The following is a 26951-nucleotide window of genomic DNA, read 5'->3' on the forward strand; positions in this document are numbered from 1 at the left end:
GAAGAATGAGCGATAGTTTTGGAACTTGTGACTCTAAGAGCAGAATGTACAATGAGACTGAATTAAATATATTTCTGCTTGTGGCTTAAAGGCATTGAAAGCCCCGACATGGTGCTTTAATACATGGCAGTAATTGTAAAACATGGACGAAGTAACATTTTCTACATTAAGTTAATGAAACACATTGGGGGGGGGGGATTTGGGTAGGAATAGCATACTTGTTAAATGGTAGCTAGAAGCTTATTGGTTGCTATTGGCAACCTACCACTTGTCCTCTTTAGAAGGTTTGATACGTCTTCCTCATGGAGTCCTGGCGATCCTGAGACTTTTCCCAATAATCAGCACTGTATTACTGGAGAGTCAGCAAATGGATACTCTCTGAGGACACAGCTACCTCTCATTGCCAAGGTTGTCCTTCCCACCTGAGGGTTAGGACTCTCCATGATCTGTTCTGGCTTTTCAAAGCATAGCCTGGTAGCTATCACTTGGCTCATTGATTGGCACATAGTAATTGAAGTCCATGAAAGCAGTTGTATTAGTGATGGGAAGGAGTTGTTGGTGTCCGGACAGTTTCCCTAGCTCTTTCCAGCCACAGACATCACAGATTCTCCTTTGCCAACCCATAGAGGCTCAACAGGAATGGTTCAGACTGAGCCAAACAACCAACTGCCGTATAAGGAAGTAGTTGATCCTTTAGCTGAGAGGTTCTCAAACTTTGTCCTTATGACCCAAACAGGTAATGTTTTCCAGGTCACCCAACAGAAGCACAAGTGTATGACCAACTGTCATACACCTGTGCTATGATGATAAACTTAGTGGATTTCTCAGAGCAGGTTATTAAGCATATATTACATGTAAGGCATATCACCTGTGTACCTCTTTATACAGTGCCACCTTGTGTTCAAGTTTGGTACATTTTTGTTGACGACATGTCGACACTGATGAAACTTCAACATGCTCAGTGGGTTGCGTCAATCACGCTGTGTCTTTTGGGTCCGACTTCTGGCAGTGTTTTTTGACCCAGCGGTTGCAGAGAACGCTAATCCACTGCCTAACCCTCCCCACACAGCGTAACCCTACTGACTGCATTCTGCAGAATGTTGACATTTCAGTTTTCAACGTTCTGAAGATGTCAACATGTTCTAAAGTGGGCGTTTCAGTCCACATTCATATGCATAGATGTACACCTTGTAGCAGACTCAGAATCAGGATAACATGTAAAGTGTACTAGCAGGAACCACTGGAGTGATTGCAGGATTACAAAGAAACGCTTGATGGAAACTTGAAGTCTTGTTATGCAAGCCGGAGATGGACCATATGTTAGCAAACTTCTTGGGAAGCTCATGAAGAATACTAGTAATCTATTATGAGTGTAAGTACTGTATGCCAGCCCGTTCTACAGAGTAGCTGCTGATTCATTTCTCTTAGCCAGCTGTAATAGCTCAGTTAGCTGCATTTAAAATGTGTCTAATTAAAAGCTGTAGATGTTTTCATTGCTTTTGGGTTTGATCTCAAAAAGAGAAAATGTGATAGACTAAAGCTGCTAATAGAGAAAATAAGGTGAAGATATGTGTTTTTGTTGCATTACATGCTTCATTGATTAGTCGTCTGCCTGGTATTTTCTGAGGCTTGGCGACGTTGCTCAGGTGATCTGTTGTTGCACCATTAGCCCTGTTATACCCTGGGCTGGGCTCGGATTGGAGGAAACAGTCAGCTGAGCAGTGGATAGATTCGTATTGCTGGATCCAGCGGTCAGCTGATGGAATCTAACATGGCAGCGCCCAGTAATCGTAGCCAGTGGGAATTCCGCGTGACCTCTGAATCCCTGTAGTCACCACCACGCCGAGACCCCACCAGAGATGCATCACCCGAGGACACCACAGGCCGAGACCTCGTCAAGTCAAGGTAGTCGCAGAGAGTACCCACATGCTGCAGAGCGAATCCTGATAGCTGATCTACATAAAAGGGTCATCTGTTTCCTACTGGCATTATAGTGTAGAATTACACTTTAGAGTACATGTGGTAGCAACTAGCAATGTGCTAGAGGCTTTACTTAGTGTCTCCGATATGGGGGTATAGGTAAAGATACATTGAGGTCATCTTAGTCCAGCAGTCAGATATAAGACAGGACATTGTTACGTTACATAAATCTGAGTATACATCCAGTAATATCTGGGCACTAGTATGTAGGCTGTAGTAATGTATGGTTACTGTTCTGAGGGCAAGGTCATTAAGCAATGGTGGGGAGAGCTCTTAAACCTGGAGGGAGACAGAGTACCAACCAATAGGCTTCTTACTGTCATTTGCATTCTGTGAGGGAGAAGTAGGGAGTTGGACTTCACCAACCCAAGATAGTGGGAATGTTCACAGCAGCACATCAGACACTAAAACAATCTTTTAGGCACTATTCATTCTTTTTGCTGTGCTTGTTCTACGTGATTGGCAGCAGGTGTAACCGTGTAAGGGCGTGTGGGGAGCATAGTATGAGCTACCCCGGAAACTAGGTCAGACCATAATAAAGTGCTGCTAGTTCCTGATAAGAGCGGCCAGGCAGCATTCGCCACCTGCCTTCCATGCCCCAGCAAGACACCAGATGGCTGTCAGCTTGCGGATTGGTGGATTACTGGAGCTAACCACCAATTATAGTGCAGCATGCTCTACCTGCCTCCAGGGTGGTCTTCAGTATGCCGGCTGTCAGGATCCCGGCGCACAGTATACCGGCGCTGGAATCCCGACAGCTGGCATACCGACACTTATTCTCCCTTGTGGGGGTCCACGACCCCCCTGGAGGGAGAATAAAATAGCGTCACGCGCGCCACCATGCCCGCAGCATGGCGAACGCATCGAGCCCGCAAGGGGCTCATTTGCGCTCGCCACACTGTCCGTATGCCGGCGATCGGGCTCACGGCGCCGGTATGCTGGTCACCGGGAGCCCGACCGCCGGCATACCATACTACACCCCTGCCTCCATCCTGCAGCCAGACAGCGAATGCTGATTGGTGGATGGATAGAGCGGACAGCCTTTCACTGTATGGAAGCATGTGGAGAGGCGATGTTGGGACCGCAGGAGGGGTAAGTTCTGATTTATTGATTTTGAATGTATTACCATGAACGCATGAGTAGGAGCCCTGGTGCATTGCTATGCCCTGGGCCTTTAGTGCTGTTAAGATGTCCCAGAGCGTGCTGGACCAGTCGGCTGCACCAGGCCTCAACAAGTAGCAATGTGGTAACTGCTCAGCTGTGATGTGATTAGCATTGCAAAGTAGCTTTTTTGAAAAAAGTTTGGGAATACAATCCCAGATAGGTTTGAATTCATAATAATGCCAAGGGGAGCTCGATGAGAGTGTGTCTATATGGCTCAGTAGTTAGGCCTTAAGAAGAAGCATCACCGGCCAATGGTTTTCGAGTTGGATATCTTGGCAGCCTTTCTATGCAGAAGTGCGTTGTGTGTGCAAGTGGCAGCTGTTTGGCCTCTACTGGATACCATCAGGTCATTGTCTTGCAGATATGGGAGGAGCTTCAGCTGCCTGAAACGGTGTGAGATGGTCATACAGATCTGTCCACATACACCTATCCTCAAATTGGGGTGGTCTTCAGTATGCTGACTGACAGGATCCCGGCGCACAGTATACCGGCGCCGGAATCCCGACAGCCGGCATACCGACACTAATTCTCCCTCGTGGGGGTCCACGACCCCCCTGGAGGGAGAATAAAACGCGCCACCGTGCCCGTAGCGTGGCGAGCGCAGCGAGCCCGCAAGGGGCTCATTTGCGCTCGCCACACTGTCTGTAAGCCGGCGGTCGCGCTTCCGGCGCCGGTATGCTGGTCGCCGGGAGCCCGACCGCCAGCATACCATACTGAACCCCTCAAATTGCACCAGATAGTCCCTTTTGGCTCGCAACAGACACTGAGGGTCATTCTGGCCCGTTCGTACGCTAACGTTTGTCGCAGCTGTGCGAACGGGTCGCAACTGCACATGCGCGGTGGACACATTGCGCATGAGCCTCGTTGCCCGGCGATGCCGCCAGCGGAAAAAATTATCGCAGCGGCGATCGCAAGAAGACTGACAGGCAGAAGGTGTTCCGGGGCTTCAAATGACCGTTTTCCAAGCGTGGTGAGGCGAACGCAGGCGTTTGGAGGGCGGATGTCTGACGTAAATCCCGAGACCGTCGTCGCTGGATCTGTTGCACAGGGTAATTAAGTCTGACCCTGGTCTTGTTTTGCAGGAAACTTTTTTAGCATAGCAGGTCTGCACAAGCGATCGCAGCCCTGCCATGCTAAAATACACTCCCCCATAGGCGGCGTCAAGTTGATCGCACGAGCAGCAAAAAGTTTCTACGTGCGATCAACTCGGAATGAGGGCCATTGTGACTCAGCTGCACCAAGCATGGTGCCAGAGACTTTTTCACAAAATATGCATCTCAATCGCATCACTGATGTGACACAAGTACAGTGCGCGGGTACACTGAATACTGAAGCCGGCAGTCCATGCAGCTGGTGAGGATGACACATTCTCTAATTTGTGTAAAATAGCAAAAGACAGAGGTCAGATACAAGTGATTTATGCCTTATTAAGCTTAATCTGCGACTTTATACCAATTCCTTTGCAACAAAAATAGAAATCCTAAATACCTGGGACACTAATAGAATATGTGTGCGGCTTCGATGCGAAAAAGGTGCAAAATTCAGGAAATAGAACATAATTCTGGCAATTGCCTCTGGCGCAAAAACGCAGCTTTTATGAGGACACTTCTGTTCTTTACTATTTAACAGAGTTGCCGTGAATGAGTAATGTATTTTATCTTTTCTTTTACATCTAATCATTTTAATTTGGGGTTTAGTGGGCCTTTAAATTTATGCAGCGTGAAAAGCCAAATCCTAATCATCATCCTACCGTAAACAAAATATGTTGCAAATAGTTTTAGCAAAAAGCCTAAATGATTGATCTTTTCCTGAAATATTTAGGAGCAGAGATGATGTATTATGCAAAGAGAGTGGAAATAGTCACATTTTCTGTGTTCTACCAAAATGGAATTTCTTCCTTTATAAATAATCTCTAATTGTAAAATCTAAGAATAAGTAATAATTCTGGTCTGAGAATGCTAAATTCTTGTAGTATAGTTCTCAAAGCCATGAATGTGTTTTTTTGTTTTTTTCTTTTCTTTTTTTTGGTCCCAGTCTGATCATTTGTTTTTTGGCCAGCCTAAGTTCCATTTTCCATCACAACATTTACTTGATAGCTAAGCAGGAAAAATGCTCTTTGGTGGAAAATCGGATTAAAATTTTCCACTGCTGTAAACACTGGGGATTTGTGTATAACAGCAAATCATGTCACGTGTGATTCAATTATCACCACGTTTACATCCTTTGATCTGTCTGCCCAGCTACATTTTTCCTTTCCATTACCATTAGAAATATATTTTACATTTACTTGTATTAGGGTAGTGTTGCTAGACTCATTCCAATTACTTTAGGCAAAGCTTATGAGAACTTTAGTTGATGATGATGATAGTGAATGACAGGGGTGGGTGCTGCTTTTGGATGTGTTTAATCATTGTAACTGACAGAGAGGGGCAATGTACTAAGCGGTGAAAAAAGTGGAGAAGTGTCCCATGCCAACCAATCAGCTGCTCTGTATATTTTTATAGTATGCAAATTATAAATGATACTTCAATGCTGATTGGTTGGCATGGGACTTCTCTACTCTTTTCACTGCTTAGAACGTCTTGACCATAGAGGTAAATCTAGCTTTGTGTGATTTTTATGTTACATTTGGCCCTCATTCCACTGTAGATTTTGATACCATACTACTCATATGTCTTTTGATCTTGGAGCGCTAATTATGCGTGGGGGTCTTCTCTAGTGTTCCCTGGAATGTCTTCATTCATTTCCTTCCAAGACTTGAAAGCTACCGTGTTACCTAAAAGTAAAAAAAAAAAAAAAATGGGCATCAAAATGATTTAGGCAGAAAAATGTACTGGCAGCTGAAATGAGACTGTGGGAGATATCCTATTAGCCCCGGTAAAACATCGGGTGTGAAAAAAGTATGTTTTTCGCGATTTTTTTTTTTTTTTTTACAGGCTGTTCTGATTGATCACCTGTAAAAAAAAAAAATTAAACCTGTGCGTTTTCCTTAGAAACAGCCCAGTTTTCGTAGCGCCGTGACCCGCGTGTCCCCCAACCCCCCCCTCTTACCCGCCCCTGGCAGCGTTGACATGACGGGGGAGCGGCCACGTGAGCGGGGAGGAGCCGGAGGAGCAGTGATGCAGCGGGAGCTGTCAGCAGCCGGCACCCGGTGCAGCATCAGGTAACCCCCGATAAGCCACCACTCGTGCTGGCTCATCGGGGCTAATTAGATAGTCCCCGGCGAGACAATTATCCCCGGTAAATTACCGGGGCTAATTGGATATCCCCCTGAAAGAGATGATTCTTTGTGCTTGGATGTCCCAGATAAAAGACTGATGAACTGGATCCAGAAAGAACACCACAATGCCAATTAATTGGGCAAAATAAAGCGGTCAGCCCTACGAAAACAGCTGATGGCGTCTTTGGAACTCACCCTGTTGAGACATTTGGATCTCCAGTCCATGACAACATGCCATCAATTGACCATAGTTTTTGATAGGTAGCCTCCTATTTTGATAGGATGTCACAGGATGTCGCTACAGGAATGTGATAATAGCGCCTCTTACAGCCGTATACAGTATCTGGGCTGTCCTGGGTGCCAGTCTGGTTCAGTGGGGTGTATCGAGTTTCAGCTCTACCTAATAGGCCATGTTTTATTAAAATCACTACCCCCATCCTCCTCTATAAAAAATACTACAAGAACTCCCACTGGATTGGAGCTTTCCTGCTTCAGTTAGAGCATTGGAAGACCAGAGGGAGGAAACGCTCCACACCCCTTTCTATGGCTAGCGGTTGTCTCCCTGTAGCATCTGGGGTAGTATTGGACTGGGGCCATTTCTACCCACAGAATAGCTGCTCTGTGATATAATATTTATTTAAAGGACCAGATGGGATTTTTATTCTGCAGATAAGTGGCAGTGTACTGTATCACAGCTTAATAAGAGGACAGCTGCCATCCTGCTGTCTGTAACCTCTGTAGAACAAATAAAGCCACTCTTCTGCATAAGCAAATCAAAGACCGTATTACCGAGCTGAATAACATAATTGGCATCCATCATTTCCAGGGAAGGCCCCAGGTTTCTCCATCTTTTTCAGTATTTATCAAATGCTTGATCACATTTTCTCTCTTTGAATATTGAACGTCATTTTTAATATCTGTCCTTATTGTTTGCGCTGTATAAGTTAATATTTGTTGATGAGTATACAAAAAAATCTGGTTATGTCAAAATCCGTAAACTTGTCATAATGGTAGTGTGTCACAATCTTCCAGCACAGCTCTTCCAATGATGTGCAGGCAGCGTCAGACTGGGACAAGAAGGGCCCACCAGGGAAATGCAACTGTAGGGGCCCGTATTTAGGGGTGTGGCTAGGCTACAGAGAGGGTGTGACCAGCTGCCACATTGGTTTGTCAAACTATTAGATCTGAGCCTCTTGATAAATATACATAGTAAATACATTGTGTTGATTGGGTGACCTATACATGGCAGGCAGGCCGAGTGGTTCCAGCGTTCCGATTTGCAGAAGATCTCTCTAGGACATTGCTGAACAATGTGGTAAGGAAATCACTGTCTGCAATGGAGGGGAGGGTGTAAAGCTACTTTTAACACTGAACCTTTATCATGTGTGAAAATGTAAGTTTAGTTGTTTATTTAAAATAATGTTTCTGCAGTGGGGTACACTGGGTTCCACAGTGTTTGTATATCCATATTTGCTTCTTGATACTTTCCGTGGATACTGGCGTCTAGCTTCCGACAAATGTAATGCAAACTGTGACTCCCAAGTTTGGTTTCTCTTTGAATTTTTCGCACCTTGTTTTCTTTGTAAATGTGTTTCCTTCAATAGACAGTCACAAGGCTGAAAATGTGTTGTTTATTTTCTATTGGCGAAAATACCCACTGCACAAATTATTTCTTGAAAGAAGTGTGACAGAACGACCGCAGTGAGTCACATAATGTGAGCTTATTACACTGCTAAGCTTGCTATGAAGATGTATCGCCAACATTTCACTTGTTGCAATTGATCTGCGTTCCATAGTTACTATGGGAACCTCAGTAACCAGACCCAACTTCACAGAAAACTTAGTCTGAGGTGGATAAAAACAAGGAGCTGCTGGAACAGGTCCATCCTGTCCCAGAGCAATGGTCTTATATTGGGCACACAGGCGCTGTATCCAACTAAACAGAACAAGCTGGCTATGGGGGTCATTCCGAGTTGATCGTAGCTGTGCTAAATTTATCACAGCTATAATCAGGCACTCAGACATGCGGGGGGACGCCCAGCACATGTCAGCGGCGATGCTTTTGCATTTGAGGAGTAACTCCCAGCCAGCGCAGCTCCTGCGGCTGGCCGGGAGAACCTCTTCACTGCCCGGGTCGTAGCGGCCTCGGCCCGCCCCCCCCCCCCCTCCAACGTCGGACCGCGCCCCCTAAACAGCGGCTTAACGCCGCCATCCAGGCCCCTCCCGCCCAGCAACCGCCTCTGCCTCTCAGCATGCGTCGGCGCATGCGCGGATCTAACCCGATCGCTGCGATAAACTGCAGCGAGCGATCGGGTCAGAATGACCCCCTGTATTAATACGTTTCCACATTGGTTTGATAGGAGCATCAGATCATTGGGGCAGATGTATTAAGCCTGGAGAAGGCTTAAAGAAGTGATAAGTGCAAGGTGATAATGCATCCGCCAATCAGCTCCAATATGTAAATTGACAGTTATGAGCTGATTGGTTGGTGCGTTATCACCTTGCACTTATCACTGCTTTATCACTTCTTTATGGCTTCTCCAGGCTTAATACATCTGCCCTATTGTGTGCTGCTTGGAGGACCCTGCTCCTTCTAATATATAACTCTCCATTTCTTCTTCTGTTTCTCTCTGCTAATCTTGACGCTTTCCCAGTCACATTCTGCCTTGTTTTTGCTAACATAATACGAATGAAGAGGTTCTTGCCTACTGCAAGATCAGCGTACTCCTCCAGAAATACTCTGTGCTGTTTTTAACGGTCCCTTGATATGATTGTCTACAGGGTGTTTGGTCTCCCCCCATTTCAAAACTGAGGACATCCTCACTCCTTAGTCAAATATACCAAGAATTAGTTCAATACAACAAAAAACACAGCAAAATAACTCTGTATAGTGGGAGTAGATGAATGCTACGCGTTAACTAGCATTAGTCAGATTATTCTAGGTTTCATTGATTACTCTGGCATACCTTCCAACATTTTGTCACAGCGGATCATCAGGACGAGTCTTTTGTGGAGGTGCATGCACTAAAAGATAGACCACTATGTCAGGGGATACGACCCAGTGTCATACAGTAGGTGGCAAGACATAGAATTTGGTTGGGCTCAACCATCCTGTCCACTTCCCTTCCTTTGCAGTACTGTACATGCCAAGGCAGGTGCCTGTGCAATCTTTCGCTGTGCGGAGCGGGAGCGAATTGGTCTGTACAATAGTCCCGATGAGGAAAATGGAATAATGCCCTCAAATCGGGACTGTCCCATCTATATTGAGACAGTTGGGGAGGTATGCTGTGGATTGCTGTACATCATTGCTCTTTGCATCAAGGTATTGAAGACATTTTGGATTGTTTTGGGATATACAAATCTCCGTTCCATATCTAGTTTGTTATATAGTCTGCTAGAGAGTGTATCTAACATGTCCCTGTCATCTCAAACCTCAATATTTATCTTGTTTGTCCAGTAAAGGTAGTCTTATGGGCCCTACACACTTGCCGACGTTTCCAATTTGGACGATGGTCGATTTCAACGATTAACGACCATCGTCCAAATTGGCTTGCTCTGCAGAACGAGGGAAAAACAACGATGAACGACCGCGGGAATGTGCATTGTTCATTATTGGTGCATACACACTGGCCCTCATTCCGAGTTGATCGGTCGCAAGGCGAATTTAGCAGAGTTACACACGCTAAGCCGCCGCCTACTGGGAGTGAATCTTAGCTTCTTAAAATTGCGACCGATGTATTCGCAATAATGCGATTACTAACTACTTAGCAGTTTCAGAGTAGCTCCAGACTTACTCTGCCTGTGCGATCAGTTCAGTGCTTGTCGTTCCTGGTTGACGTCACAAACACACCCAGCGTTCGCCCAGGCACTCCCACCGTTTCTCCGGCCACTCCTGCGTTTTTTCCGGAAACGGTAGCGTTTTCAGCCACACGCCCCTGAAACGCCGTGTTTCCGCCCAGTAACACCCATTTCCTGTCAATCACATTACGATCGCCGGAGCGAAGAAAAAGCCGTGAGTAAAAATACTTTCTTCATAGTAAAGTTACTTGGCGCAGTCGCAGTGCGAACATTGCGCATGCGTACTAAGCGGATTTTCACTGCGATGCGATGAAAAATACCGAGCGAACAACTCGGAATGAGGGCCACTGAGCGATATGAACGATTTATCATTCATTACTGAACGAGATCGTTTATATCGGCCTCGAGCATCGGCAAGTGTGTAGGGCCCTTATGCCTATAACTGGGATATCCACCTAAAACCATATTTGTGCAGGTGCGCTGTCTCTCTGTGTATTTGAATCATTTGGATATTTTGCATGAACCGCAGAAATCCTTCTGTGCATACAGGGATAGCAGAGCTGTGTTGTATTTGGGTGTGGTTCATCAAATCGACAGTACCTAGGTCGACAATGTTTAGGTCGACCACTATAGGTCGACAGTCACTAGGTCGACAGGGTTTCTAGGTCGACATGTGCTACGTCGACATGTCAAAAGGTCGACATGAGGTTTTTTTGGGGGGGTTTGGTGTTCTTTTCTTCGTAGAGTGACTGGGAACCGCAATTAGTGCACCGTGTCCCCTCGCATGGCACAGATTACCGTTCCAATCGTAGTCCACGTGGATCGTTAAGTATGAAAAAGTTCAAAAAAAGAATAAAAAAAAAAAAAACTCATGTCGACCTAGCACATGTCGACCTAGAAACCCTGTCGACCTTCCATCCCTGTCGACCTAGTGACTGTCGACCTAAACATTGTCGATCTTCAGACCGGATCCCGTTGTATTTGGGGCGTACTGACTTCATAGCTACAATATGTATCTGCATTATCCATATAGAGCTCTCTGTGATATTAGTTTGTGGTGTGAACTTATTAAAAAAGGTGCAAAAGAATGTAAGGTGTGTCCCATCTCCAACATGGAGGAGGACCATACAGGCTCCTGGGAATGGGGTAATAATGTATTAGGGACGGGGCCGGACAAAGCAAAGTGGGTGGGCAGACTGCGGTGTCCCAGCTATGAAATAATGTTGGTACAATATATACTGTATTTAAGTTTTAAATTCAATTTGTTTTAGCATGGCAATAAGCAATAAGTATTTAAGCTACTTTTATTTTTTAATTTATAATTACATATGGTGTGATTACTTAATTTCAATAATTCATTTTTGGTGCAGTTTTCTGTTCTCGTGAAAAGGAGAGGGAAGGGTAAAACTCCCTGGGGGAGATGTATCAAAGTTTGGAGAGAGATTAAGTATCAACCAATCATTTACTGTCGTTTTTAAAAACACAGCCTGTAAAATGAAAGGAGCTGATTGGTTGTTAATTTATCTCTCTCCAAGGGTTGATAGATCTCCCCCGCTGAAAGTCTTGCTGCCCAGAAAGAAAATGAACATTTGGCATTAATTGATATCACAGTGAGCTTTAAAGCTGCTTGACAACACTATTATTAAACACTGGGGAAAATGTTGGCAGTTGCAGCATAGGTTATAAAGTTGCTTTCTCAATGTAGTATCTCATATATGCTGTTGCAATCAAATGTAGGTAAGATTATTTAATTAAGAGCAGCTGACTTGTGTTCTAACATATATACAATGTGTTTCAAATTGTGACCTGCACAAAATGTTTTGTGTATGATTTAATAAAAATAAAATCTTATTTCTAGTATGAAAAGAAGGAAAAAGAGGAGGAGGGAAGGAAGAGATATGAAAATCAAAAATTGGAACGTTTGGAAACCAAACAAAGGAACGGTGAATTCATTATATCTGTCGTTAACCCAGGTAATGTGCTGCATTACATTTGCTTTATTTTTGCAGAAATTTACAGAGAACACATGCACTTTATTGCACAATGGTCATCTATAAGGGCAAGCTGTGTAATGTATATTAATACGTATAATCAAATAAATATTCATCTATGTGCTCGAAGTGCAGCTGAACACATACTAAGATATCCTATCAAAATACAACGTAGGTGTGCAGGCGCAACTTCGCTCATACAGAAAAGGTGAATATTTACATCCAAATCTATATGAGGCCCAACAGAAAAGTAATTGCTTGGTCAACTCATTCAGCTCCCAACAATATTACTGATGATACTTGTTTCAAGTATGCAGAGAACTAAGCTTCCGCAGAATGACTGACAATATATGCTGTAAAATCCTAATACATTCCCTTTTAATCTTCCACATTTATAGTTGAACTCTGGGACTAAAAAGATAAGGGTCATCTGCTTTACCAAGCGTGGCACCCACCATGTTGTATAGTGGAAGGAGCAGGGTCTCCAACAGCACAGAGTAGTGACCTGAGAGAAACATGATCTTGTATAGTGAAAGGAACAGGGTTCCCAACAGCACAGAGTAGTGACCTGAGACACATCATGTTGCATAGTGGAAGGAGCATGGTCCCCAAAAGCACAGGGTAGTAACCTGAGACGCATGATGTTATATAATGGAAGGAGCATGGTCCCCAACAGCACAGAGATGTGACCTTAAATACATGATGTTATATAGTGGAAGGAGCATGGTACCCAACAGCACAGAGTAGTGACGTGAGACATATGATGATATATAATGGAAGGAGCCGGGGCCATACCAGCACAGAGTAGTGACTTGAGACACAAGATGTTATATAGTAGAGGGAGCATAGGGGGTCATTCCGAGTTGATCGTAGCTGTGCTAAATTTAGCACAGCTACGATCATGCACACTGACATGCGGGGGGACGCCCAGCACAGGGCTAGTCCGCTCCGCATGTCAGTGCCGCCCCCCCCCCCCTCTGCAGAAGTGCAAAGGCATCGCACAGCGGCGATGCCTTTGCACTTCAAGAGTAGCTCCCAACCAGCGCAGCTTTAGCGAGCTGGCCAGGAGCTACTCGTCGCTCCCCGTCCCGCAGCGGCTGCGTGTGTCGTCACGCAGCCGCCCCCCCCCCCCTCTCTCCCCCCCCTCTCTCCCCCCCCCCTCTCCCCCCCCCCCCCCTTCCCCAACCGTCCAGCCACGCCTGCGTTGGGCGGACCGCGTCCCCTAAACGTCGGCTTAACGCCGCCGTCCAGCCCCCTCCCGCCCAGCGACCGCCGCTGCCTCAGAGGCGATCGCTAGGCAACGACGGCTGGCATGCGCCGGCGCATGCACAGTTCAAACCCGATCGCTGCGCTGCGAGAAACTGCAGCGAGCGATCAGATCGGAATGACCCCCCATAGTCCCCAACATCACAGGGTAGTGATCTGCTTCTTCTGTCACACTGGTGCAAGACGTTTGTCAAACAAACCTTCTGTGTAACACAAAGTTCATGCATCCGACTTGTTTATGCTACGAAGAGAAGACTGATTATGGAACTCAAGTACAGCTTTGAAATTTCCTGGCGTTCAAATGAAGTACCACGCACTCCTGTTTTTATATGAAGATTTAAAATGCAAGGAAGCGAGACGGGAGGCGGTAAGATAGGGAAGCAAAAATAATTTCAAGTCAGAGGAATGGCTGGGAGATGATAACGCTTCCGAATGAAAGATCTTTCTTTCTCTATACAACTTTTCCCTCCCCGATAATTTGAGTTTGCTTTAAACTTTGAGCACTGAACAGGGTTTTGGGCAGTAATACAGCTGTTGCCTAGTAACATCTCACATGGGGTGAGCGAGTTCCTTTTGTCTGTACCCAGACAGATTATGTTGTGTTGCAGCTGCGCCATTTATTTATATAATCTTGTGTGTCTAGTTAATATTTATATATCCAGCGCAGAATGTTTTTTTATATATATATATATACATACGTGTGTGTGTATATGTGTGTCTATATATATATATATATATATATATATATATATATATATATATACACACACACACACACACACACACACACACACACACACACATATATATATATATATATATATATATATATATATATATATATATATATAAAATGAACATTCTGTGCTGGATATATAAATATTAACTAGACTCACAAGATGATATAAATAAATGGCGCAGCTGTAACACAACATAATCTGTCTGGGTACATATATATATATATATATATATATATATATATATACAGGTTGAGTATCCCATATACAAATATTCAGAAATAGGGAATTTTTTGAGTGAGACTGAGATAGTGAAACCTTTGTTTTCTGATGGCTCAATGTACACAAACTGTTTGATATACAAAATTAATCAAAATATTGTATTAAATGACCTTCAGGCTGTGTGTATAAGGTATATATAAATTATGAAACATAAATGAATTGTGTGTATGTACACAAACTTTGCACAAAGTTATTAAACATATTGGCTAAAATTACCTTCATGCTGTGTGTATAAGGTGTGTATATGAAACATAAATGCATTCTGTGCTTAGACTTGGGTCCCATCACCATGATATCTTATTATGGTATGCAATTATTCAAAAATACTTCTGGTCCCAAGCATTTTGGATATGGGATACTCAACCTGTAAAATATATATATATATATATATAGATTATGAACCCGCACTCAATGCTGACAAAATAATTGATGGGAGGGTGCCCTCAGCAAATAAATGATGCAGTAGAAAACAAGAAGACTGCGGCACTCCAAATGCAAACAGGCTGTTTTTTTGTATGTTGAGTTTCAGCTAGACAGCATGTGGCTTGAAAACGGTACCTGCGAGTACCGAAACGTTGCCTGATGCAGTGCTGTCATGATATTTTAAACTAATATACTATTTTGCATTTGGAGTGCCGCAGTCTTCTTGTTTTCTACTATATATATATATATATATATATATATATATATATGTATTTGTGTGTGTGTGTATGTATGTATGTATATATATATATATATATATATATATATATATAAATAGTTTAACAGTCCTGTTTAGTTAATATAGAATTTTATAGTGGCGCTTTTTATGAAATAGATTTTTGTGCTTAAGCAAATACCTGAAGTTAAACTTTTGCTTTAGGTATTGTGTATTGCTCTGGAATGAAGTTACCACTGATTCATTTCCACACATTGTGCAACCCTACTGTGGAAACATTCCTTGGAAATATCAAAAATATGAAACCAAAAATAAAAGTTCCTGCACTATGAAAAAACCCCAAAACACACGTGTTCGAGTTAAGGGGGGTACTCACAGAGCGATCTGCACACATCTCTCCCCAAATCGGGCCGTGAAGACGGCCATTTAGATACGTAACATTGTCAGTAAGGATGTGGTTTGAAAAGTCACCATCCTGAATGTTTACATGGACACTATAGATGCTTCCTCATAGCCTCAATACTATAGGCAGACTGTGCCGATTAATTTGATATGCGCCACTTTTATGTCTGTGTGCGACTGAGCATACAAAGCACAATGGAACCTGTATTGTAAAAAAGCTGCGGCTGCTACATTGAAGCACTTCGTATACAGAATCGGAGACTCAGTCGCACACAGATATACAAGTGTCGCATATCAAATGATCGCCGTCTCCAGGTGTGTCCTAGTCACACAGTGACTAAGACGCATTTTCCATTAAAAAATTACGCCCGTCTCCAGAATCCAGCGCACTAAGAGGGGCTTTTTGGTGCGACTGCAGCAATGATGTATAAGGACACATCTCTAAGGTTGACCTGAAAATTTGTTGACATTTGTAAGTGTCGACATGCATAAAATGTCGACATTTAACATGTCACCATACGGGTTTTTGCATACAGTATTTTAGCCAAACCCTAAATCTAACCTTAAAAACAGCACAAACGTGTATTTCATTTTTCTCTGACGTCCTAGTGGATGCTGGGAACTCCGTAAGGACCATGGGGAATAGCGGCTCCGCAGGAGACTGGGCACAAAAGTAAAAGCTTTAGGACTACCTGGTGTGCACTGGCTCCTCCCCCCATGACCCTCCTCCAAGCCTCTGTTAGATTTTTGTGCCCGGCCGAGAAGGGTGCACACTAGGGGCTCTCCTGAGCTTCTTAGTGAAAAGTTTAGTTTTAGGTTTTTTATTTTCAGTGAGACCTGCTGGCAACAGGCTCACTGCATCGAGGGACTAAGGGGAGAAGAAGCGAACTCACCTGCGTGCAGAGTGGATTGGGCTTCTTAGGCTACTGGACACCATTAGCTCCAGAGGGACCGAACACAGGCCCAGCCTCGGAGCTCGGTCCCGGAGCCGCGCCGCCGGCCCCCTTACAGAGCCAGAAGCAAGAAAAGGTCCGGAAAAATCGGCGGCAGAAGACATCAGTCTTCAACAAGGTAGCACACAGCACTGCAGCTGTGCGCCATTGTTACTCAGGCACACTTCACACTCCGGTCACTGAGGGTGCAGGGCGCTAGGGGGGGGCGCCCTGAGCAGCAATGTAAAACACCTTGGCTGGCATAAATACACCACATATAACCCCCAGGGCTATATGGGTGTATTTTAACCCCTGCCAGAACTCACCTAAAAAGCGGGAGAAAAGGCCGCTGAGAAGGGGGCGGAGCCTATCTCCTCAGCACACGGGCGCCATTTTCCATCACAGCTCCGCTGGAAGGACGTCTCCCTGACTCTCCCCTGCAGTCCTGCACTACAGAAAAGGGTAAAAAAGAGAGGGGGGGCACTAATTTGGCGCAGTTTTATACTAACAGCAGCTATAAAGGGAAAAGCACATTTTATAGTGGTATTCCTGTATATATATAGCGCTCTGGTGTGTGCTGGCATACTCTCCCTCTGTCTCCCCAAAGGGCTAGTGGGGTCCTGTCCTCTATCAGAGCATTCCCTGTGTGTGTGCGGTGTGTCGGTACGATTGTGTCGACATGTTTGAGGAGGAAAATGAGATGGAGGCGGAGCAATTGCCTATTATACAGTTGTCACCCCCTAGGGAGTCGACACCTGAGTGGATGAGCTTGTGGAAGGAATTGCGTGACAGTGTCAGCTCCTTATGACAGACAGTTGACGACATGAGACAGCCGGCTACTCAGCTTGTGCCTGTCCAGGGGTCTCAAACGCCATCAGGGGCTTTAAAACGCCCGTTACCTCAAATGGCAGACGCAGACACGGATTCTGACTCCAGTGTCGATGATGAGGAGACAAACGTGACTTCCACTAGGGCCACACGTTACATGATTGAAGCAATAAAAAATGTATTGCATATATCTGATAATACAAGTACCACTAAAAAGGGTATTATGTTTGGTGAGAAAAAACTGCCTGTAGTTTTTTCCTGTATCCGAGGAATTAAATGAAGTGTGTGATGAGGCGTGGGTTTCCCCCGATAAAAAACTAATAATTCCTAAAAGGTTATTGGCATCGTACCCTTTCCCGCCAGAGGATAGGGCACGTTGGGAAACACCCCCTAGGGTGGATAAAGCGCTCACACGCTTGTCTAAACAGGTAGCACTACCCTCTCCTGATACGGCCGCCCTAAAGGAACCTGCCGATAGAAAACTGGAGAATATCCTAAAATGTATATACTCTCACACGGGTGTTATACTGCGACCAGCTATCGCCTCAGCCTGGATGTGCAGTGCGGGCCTGGCGTGGTCGGATTCCCTGACTGAAAATATTGATACCCTAGATAGGGACAGTATATTACTGACTATAGAGCATTTGAAGGATGCATTTCTATATATGCGTGATGCACAGAGGGATATTTGCCGACTGGCATCAAGAGTTAGCGCGCTGTCCATTTCTGCAAGAAGAGGTTTATGGACGCGGCAGTGGTCAGGTGATGCGGATTCTAAAAGGCACATGGAAGTATTGCCTTATAAGGGGGAGGAGTTATTTGGGGTAGGTCTATCTGACCTGGTAGCCACGGCAACTGCTGGAAAATCCACATTTTTACCCCAAGTAGCTTCTCAACCTAAGAAGACGCCATATTATCAGGCGCAGTCCTTTCGGCCCCATAAGGGCAAGCGGGCAAAAGGCGCCTCATTTCTGCCCCGTGGCAGAGGGAGAGGAAAAAGGCTGCAACAAACAGCCAGTTCCCAGGAACAAAAGCCCTCTCCCGCCTCCGCAAAGTCCTCAGCATGACGCTGGGGCTCTACAAGCGGACTCAGGCACGGTGGGGGCCCGTCTCAAGAAGTTCAGTGCGCAGTGGGCTCACTCGCAAGTGGACCCCTGGATCCTTCAGGTGGTATCTCAGGGGTACAAATTGGAATTCGAGACGTCTCCCCCTCGCCGTTTTCTAAAGTCTGCTTTACCGACGTCTCCCTCAGACAGGGAGGCAGTAGTGGAAGCCATTCACAAGCTGTATTCCCAGCAGGTGATAATCAAGGTACCCCTCCTACAACAGGGAAAGGGGTACTCTTCCACACTATTTGTGGTACCGAAGCCGGACGGCTCGGTGAGACCAATTTTAAACCTAAAATCCTTGAACACTTACATACAAAGGTTCAAATTCAAGATGGAGTCACTCAGAGCAGTGATTGCAAACCTGGAAGAAGGGGACTATATGGTGTCTCTGGATATCAAGGATGCTTACCTACATGTCCCAATTTACCCTTCTCACCAAGGGTACCTCAGGTTTGTGGTACAGAACTGTCACTATCAGTTTCAGACGCTGCCGTTTGGATTGTCCACGGCACCCCGGGTCTTTACCAAGGTAATGGCCGAAATGATGATACTCCTTCGAAGGAAGGGAGTTTTAGTTATCCCTTACTTGGACGATCTCCTGATAAGGGCAAGATCCAGGGAACAGTTGGAAGTCGGAGTAGCACTATCTCAGATAGTGCTGCGCCAGCACGGTTGGATTCTCAATATTCCAAAATCGCAGCTGATCCCGACGACACGACTTCTATTCCTAGGGATGATCCTGGACACAGTCCAGAAAAAGGTGTTTCTCCCGGAGGAGAAAGCCAGGGAGTTATCCGAACTAGTCAGAAATCTCCTAAAGCCAGGCCAAGTCTCAGTGCATCAATGCACAAGGGTCCTGGGAAAGATGGTGGCTTCTTACGAAGCAATCCCATTCGGCAGATTCCACGCAAGAACCTTCCAGTGGGATCTGCTAGACAAATGGTCCGGGTCGCATCTTCAGATGCATCAGCGGATAATCTTGTCACCAAGGACAAGGGTGTCTCTCCTGTGGTGGTTGCAGAGTGCTCATCTTCTAGAGGGCCGCAGATTCGGCATTCAGGACTGGGTCCTGGTGACCACGGATGCCAGCCTGAGAGGCTGGGGAGCAGTCACACAGGGAAGAAATTTCCAGGGTTTGTGGTCAAGCCTGGAGACATCACTTCACATAAATATCCTGGAGCTAAGGGCCATCTACAATGCTCTAAGCCTAGCAAAACCTCTGCTTCAAGGTCAGCCGGTGCTGATCCAGTCGGACAACATCACGGCAGTCGCCCACGTAAACAGACAGGGCGGCACAAGAAGCATGAGGGCAATGACAGAAGTTGCAAGGATTCTTCGCTGGGCGGAAAATCATGTGATAGCACTGTCAGCAGTGTTCATTCCGGGAGTGGACAACTGGGAAGCAGACTTCCTCAGCAGACACGACCTCCACCCGGGGGAGTGGGGACTTCACCCAGAAGTCTTCCACATGATTGTGAACCGTTGGGAAAAACCAAAGGTGGACATGATGGCGTCCCGCCTCAACAAAAAACTAGACAGGTATTGCGCCAGGTCAAGGGACCCTCAGGCAATAGCTGTGGACGCTCTGGTAACACCGTGGGTGTACCAGTCAGTGTATGTGTTCCCTCCTCTGCCTCTCATACCCAAGGTACTGAGAATCATAAGGAGGAGAGGAGTAAGAACTATACTCGTGGTTCCGGATTGGCCAAGAAGGACTTGGTACCCGGAACTTCAAGAGATGCTCACAGAGGACCCGTGGCCTCTACCTCTAAGAAAGGACCTGCTCCAGCAGGGACCCTGTCTGTTCCAAGACTTACCGCGGCTGCGTTTGACGGCATGGCGGTTGAACGCCGGATCCTGAAGGAAAAAGGCATTCCGGATGAAGTCATCCCTACCCTGATCAAAGCCAGGAAGGATGTAACCGTACAACATTATCACCGTATTTGGCGTAAATATGTTGCGTGGTGCGAGGCCAGGAAAGCCCCTACAGAGGAATTTCAACTGGGTCGTTTCCTGCATTTCCTGCAAACAGGACTGTCTATGGGCCTAAAATTAGGGTCCATTAAGGTTCAAATTTCGGCCCTGTCGATTTTCTTCCAAAAAGAACTGGCTTCAGTTCCTGAAGTTCAGAAGTTTGTCAAGGGGGTACTGCATATACAGCCTCCTTTTGTGCCTCCAGTGGCACCTTGGGATCTCAATGTAGTTTTGGGGTTCCTAAAATCACATTAGTTTGAACCACTCTCCACTGTGGACTTAAAATATCTCACATGGAAAGTGGTAATGGCGTAATGCTGTTAGCCCTGGCTTCAGCCAGGCGTGTCTCAGAATTGGCGGCTTTATCCTATAAAAGCCCTTACCTAATTTTTCATGCGGACAGGGCAGAATTGAGGATGACTCGTCCTCAATTTCTCCCTAAGGTGGTTTCAGCGTTTCACTTGAACCAGCCTATTGTGGTACCTGCGGCTACTAGGGACTTGGAGGACTCCAAGGTGCTGGACGTAGTCAGGGCCCTGAAAATATGTTTCCAGGACGGCTGGAGTCAGAAAATCTGACTCGCTGTTTATCCTGTATGCACCCAACAAGCTGGGTGCTCCTGCTTCTAAGCAGACTATTGCTCGTTGGATTTGTAGTACAATTCAGCTTGCACATTCTGTGGCAGGCCTGCCACAGCCAAAATCTGTAAAAGCCCATTCCACAAGGAAGGTGGGCTCATCTTGGGCGGCTGCCCGAGGGGTCTCGGCTTTACAACTTTGCCGAGCAGCTACTTGGTCAGGGGCAAACACGTTTGCTAAATTCTACAAATTTGATACCCTGGCTGAGGAGGACCTGGAGTTCTCTCATTCGGTGCTGCAGAGTCATCCGCACTCTCCCGCCCGTTTGGGAGCTTTGGTATAATCCCCATGGTCCTTACGGAGTTCCCAGCATCCACTAGGACGTCAGAGAAAATAAGAATTTACTTACCGATAATTCTATTTCTCGTAGTCCGTAGTGGATGCTGGGCGCCCATCCCAAGTGCGGATTGTCTGCAATACTTGTACATAGTTATTGTTACAAAAATCGGGTTATTATTGTTGTGAGCCATCTTTTCAGAGGCTCCTCTGTTATCATGCTGTTAACTGGGTTCAGATCACAGGTTGTACAGTGTGATTGGTGTGGCTGGTATGAGTCTTACCCGGGATTCAAAATCCTTCCTTATTGTGTACGCTCGTCCGGGCACAGTATCCTAACTGAGGCTTGGAGGAGGGTCATGGGGGGAGGAGCCAGTGCACACCAGGTAGTCCTAAAGCTTTTACTTTTGTGCCCAGTCTCCTGCGGAGCCGCTATTCCCCATGGTCCTTACGGAGTTCCCAGCATCCACTATGGACTACGAGAAATAGAATTATCGGTAAGTAAATTCTTATTTTTATTTATCGTTATAGAACTTTTTTTGTTTTGAATCACTCATTTTTACATAGAGAATCTCCATTTTGCTGTGGTAGAGAAACATTCGGCTCCTGGGGTGAGGAATGGAAAGTCGGTAGCGTAACTAAACAAATCCTAATTCTGCGGAGAGAGGCACCCTAACCTTGTTTGCTTCCCGTCATACAAGTAACGAGACAGAGAATGTAACAGTCACATCTCAAGTAACCACATCAAAGAAAGAGGGATCAGTTTATTCCGTCATTTGTTTATTCCCCAATGGCAGAGATGCTAAGAAATATTATAGCGAATAATTAGATTGTTGTAAATTCCTGACCCGTTGCTTTGGGATTGAACAAGATTAAAGGTTTTATTTTTAGGTCTGACAGTGTAAAAATGTGAACGATTATTTGGTTAGGACTGGATTTGAAAGGGGAAGGAAATCTTATTAGCGCTAAACCTCAATGACTGATGTTGGCGCTTGAAGTTTATGACCTTTCTTGAAAAAAATCTACATATAGATTGGGAATGGATAAAGGTAAAACAGCCTAATGAGATGTAACACTAAGCGTATCTTATAAGTTTGTGTGGCTATCCAATTTCCAATGATATCGGTAAAACTATACAGCTGCTTGACAGATAGGGAATGGTGAGTGAGCGTAAGGTCTGTTTTCTAGGTAAGTGTCCTAAGATTGGTCAGGTATTTTACAGCAGTTTGTGATAGTGATCCACAATTGCTCCCTTTTTGTAGGGACCACTTTCCAGCAGTTGTGGCAGTCGAAGCAACATTCTTTTTACAGCAGGTGGCAAAATAAATGTCTCGCTTCTCAACGGTCTCATTGGGTTTTAACAAGGGAAATTCAGTTTGGAAATGCGCCATTTGCTTCCTTCACTCTATTAAAAAATGATCTTCAAATTATGCCATCAGTTGCACTTTACATCTCGGCCTCACCTAACACTCCTGTTCCCCTCCCTAGCTGCAGAACTTGGTGCTGGAAATATGCTTTCATGGGTAGGAGAATGAATGGCAGAATTTATGAAAGACCAATCCTGCTTATCCCACTTTACCCGAAGACCCTAAAATCACGAGTTAAATAACCCGTGACGCCAATAGATATGTTAATTATTAGTGGATGGCACACTACAGAAGGAAGTGTTATACTGTGGTAACTGCATCTTTGCGAGCTCTGTGCTCCAGTGTGATTATACCAGCATCGTGCTCCACCATCATTATACCAGCACTGCACTCCACCATCATTATACCAGCACTGCACTCCTCCATTATTATACCAACACTGCACTCCTCCATTATTATGCCAGCACTGCACTCCACCATCATTATGCCAGCACTGCACTCCACCATCATTATGCCAGCACTGCACTCCACCATCATTATGCCAGCACTGCACTCCACCATCATTATGCCAGCACTGCACTCCACAATATCATTATGCCAGCACTGCGCTCCACCATCATTATGCCAGCACTGCGCTCCACCATCATTATGCTAGCACTGCGCTCCACCATCATTATGCCAGCACTGCGCTCCACCATCATTATGCCAGTATTGTGCTCCACCATCATTATGCCAGTATTGCGCTCCACCATCATTATGCCAGTATTGCGCTCCACCATCATTATGCCAGTATTGTGCTCCACCATCATTATGCCAGTATTGTGCTCCACCATCATTATGCCAGTATTGTGCTCCACCATCATTATGCCAGTATTGCGCTCCACCATCATTATGCCAGTATTGCGCTCCACCATCATTTTGCCAGTATTGCGCTCCACCATTATTATGCCAGTATTGTGCTCCACCATCATTATGCCAGTATTGTGCTCCACCATCATTATGCCAGTATTGTGCTCCACCATCATTATGCCAGTATTGCACTCTTCCATTATTATGCCAGTATTGTGCTCCACCATCATTATGCCAGCACTGCACTCCACCATCATTATGCCAGCACTGCACTCCACCATCATTATGCCAGTACTGCACTCCACCATCATTATGCCAGTACTGCACTCCACCATCATTATGCCAGCACTGCACTCCACCATCATTATGCCAGCACTGCACTCCACCATCATTATGCCAGCACTGCACTCCACCATCATTATGCCAGCACTGCACTCCACCATCATTATGTCAGTACTGCGCTCCACCATCCTTATGCCAGTATTGTGCTCCACCATCATTATGCCAGTATTGTGCTCCACCATCATTATGCCAGTATTGCACTCTTCCATTATTATGCAAGTATTGTGCTCCACCATCATTATGCCAGCACTGCACTCCACCATCATTATACCAGCACTGCACTCCACCATCATTATGCCAGCACTGCGCTCCACCATCATTATGCCAGCACTGCGCTCCACCATCATTATGCCAGCGTTGCGCTCCACCATCATTATGCCAGTATTGCGCTCCACCATCATTATGCCAGTATTGCGCTCCACCATCATTATACCAGCACTGCACTCCACCATCATTATGCCAGCACTGCGCTCCACCATCATTATGCCAGCACTGCGCTCCACCATCATTATGCCAGTACTGTGCTCCACCATCATTATGCCAGTATTGTGCTCCACCATCATTATGCCAGTATTGCACTCTTCCATTATTATGCCAGTATTGTGCTCCACCATCATTATGCCAGCACTGCACTCCACCATCATTATACCAGCACTGCACTCCTCCATCATTATGCCAGTACTATGCTCCACCATGATCATACCACTGTTGTGCTCCACCATGATTATACTAGCACTGTACTCAACCATCATTATACCAGCACTGTGCTCCACCATGATTATGCCAGTATTGTATTCCACCGTGATTAATCCATCATTGTGTTCCATCATCATTATATCAGTATTGTGCTCCACCATATTTAAACCAGCGTTGTGCTCTGCTTGATTATACCAACACTGCGCTCCTCCACCATGATTACACCCGCACTGTGCTCCTCCACCATGATTACACTCGCACTGTGCTCCTCCACCATGATTACAGCCGCACTGCGCTCCTCCACCATGATTACACCCGCACTGTGCTCCTCCACCATGATTACACCCGCACTGTGCTCCTCCACCATGATTACAACCGCACTGTGCTCCTCCACCATGATTACACCCGCACTGTGCTCCTCCACCATGATTACACCCACACTATGCTCCCCCACCATGATTACACCCGCAATGCGCTCTCCCACCATGATTACACCAGCACTGCGCTCCCCCACCATGATTACACCCGCACTGTGCTCCTCCACCATGATTGCACCCGCACTATGCTCCCCCACCATGATTACACCAGCACTGCGCTCCTCCACCATGATTACACCCGCACTGTGCTATTCCACCATGATTACACCCGCACTGTGCTCCTCCACCATGATTACACCAGCACTGCGCTCCTCCACCATGATTACACCCGCACTGTGCTCCTCCACCATGATTACATCCGCACTGTGCTCTTCCTCCATGATTACACCAGCACTGCGCTCCCCCACCATGATTACACCCGCAATGCGCTCTCCCACCATGATTACACCCGCACTGTGCTCCTCCTCCATGATTACACCAGCACAACGCAAGACACCAATTTAGATCAAAGCAATCGCAAAATAATATTGTAAGGCAGTACAATGGGGTTGGGTATGTGTGACTGGCGGTCAGGAGACTGGTGGTCACCATACTGATGCCGGGATCCCGGCTTCGAGATGCCCGGTGGGGGGTGGGGGAATAGGCCCTGTTAGTTGGCATGCTGACTAACTCTTGATTGTTAGGGTGCGGGATCCCGGTGTTGGTATTGTGACCGGCGGTCTCCCGTTTTATTCAATGTTGGTTTTCAACATGTCACGTGTTTAATTTCAGGTTAAAAATACAAAAATATTCTTTCACCTCTTTCATGTTCCAACCCACCCGGTTGCACACCGTGGAGGTAAACACTAAAAAAAAAACGAAGAACAGTGTTTCAGTACTCTTGTTACTGTAGACTTAGAGCATCATATATCAGGAACTTTACAAGATCTCTTGTGATCCTTAAGAAAATCCTGCCATAGATTACATAAATAGATTAAAACACAATTGACTGTATAAAGTGGTTTAGAAGAGATTGGCATTATTTTACTATAACCGCTTACAGGCCACATATTAGGTAAAAGAAAAAAATATATTTCCCTGAACGAAAAAAATAAAAAGTTAAATATAAAATGAATCTGCGTACAAACAAGCACTGTAAGCCATTCTACTTGGGTTTATATTCTGTAAAGACATCGGTAAACAGAAACCACACTTAATCTGATCTAATGTTCCAAATAGCGCTTTTTATTATTTTGTACCTGGAGAGTAAAGTTGGAGATCTCGGTGGTAACCAGATATCCTGTGCAGCCGTCACAGTTGTTTACGTATTGCTTTTGCATTTCCCCTGGGGTATTTGACATCATGAGGTAATATGAACATTTTAATCTACTACTGTGCGGTCCTGCGGATAATTCTTTACTAAATCTGGCTTGAAATTCACCTGACTGCTGTGCTACTGGTTTACTGCTCTCACACTTCTTCTCTATATTACTTATTACATTAGTGTTTAAAGCAAAGCCAAATCAATGCCTCAGGACTCACTTGTTTAACACTGTATCAGGGTGGCTGGATGTCCACTGAAACATTTATAGCTGAGCTGAATTTTAAATGTAAATAAAACATACGTTCTGGTAAGAATTTACCGTTGATAACGGTATTTCTCATAAGTCCACAGGTTCCACAGGATAACAATGGGATATGATGGAGCGACAGCGGATTGGCACCAAACGATCAAAAGCTTTCTGGCCTCCCAGGATGCAATGGGCCCGTCCATATATCCCGCCCCCTGGCTCAGGCAAATCAGTTGTATTCCAAAGCAGAAGGCAGGAGCATCATGTAGCGCCCTAATCAGGCGAGAAGAACACACATGCACACCCTTCCATACAAGAAGGAAGAGGTTAGTGAGTAGAAGGATCCTCAAATCAGGTGCGTCAGGGTGGGATCCCTGTGGACTTAGGAGAAATACCGTTATCAACGGTAAGTTCTTACCATAACGTATATTTCTCTGGCAGAGTCCACAGGTTATCCACAGGATAACAATGGGATTTCCCAAAGCAATTTAGTGGTGGGGACGCTCCTGATTGGA

At 45.5% G+C, this 26951-nt stretch overlaps 1 protein-coding gene across 8 annotated transcripts in view; it reads left to right on the plus strand.

Moving 5' to 3' along the window:
- Positions 1–26951, plus strand: part of ACOT7 (acyl-CoA thioesterase 7) — a 509309-nt gene that overhangs the window by 235530 nt on the left and 246828 nt on the right. For all 8 annotated transcript variants that reach the window (XM_063943422.1, XM_063943415.1, XM_063943421.1 and 5 more), the window contains one exon: positions 12021–12135. In XM_063943422.1, coding sequence (XP_063799492.1) covers positions 12021–12135 — 115 coding nt within the window. The remainder of the gene's footprint in view (positions 1–12020; positions 12136–26951) is intronic.

This window comes from Pseudophryne corroboree, chromosome 10 (assembly GCF_028390025.1).
Source record: "Pseudophryne corroboree isolate aPseCor3 chromosome 10, aPseCor3.hap2, whole genome shotgun sequence".
In the NCBI taxonomy this organism is placed as follows: domain Eukaryota; kingdom Metazoa; phylum Chordata; class Amphibia; order Anura; family Myobatrachidae; genus Pseudophryne; species Pseudophryne corroboree.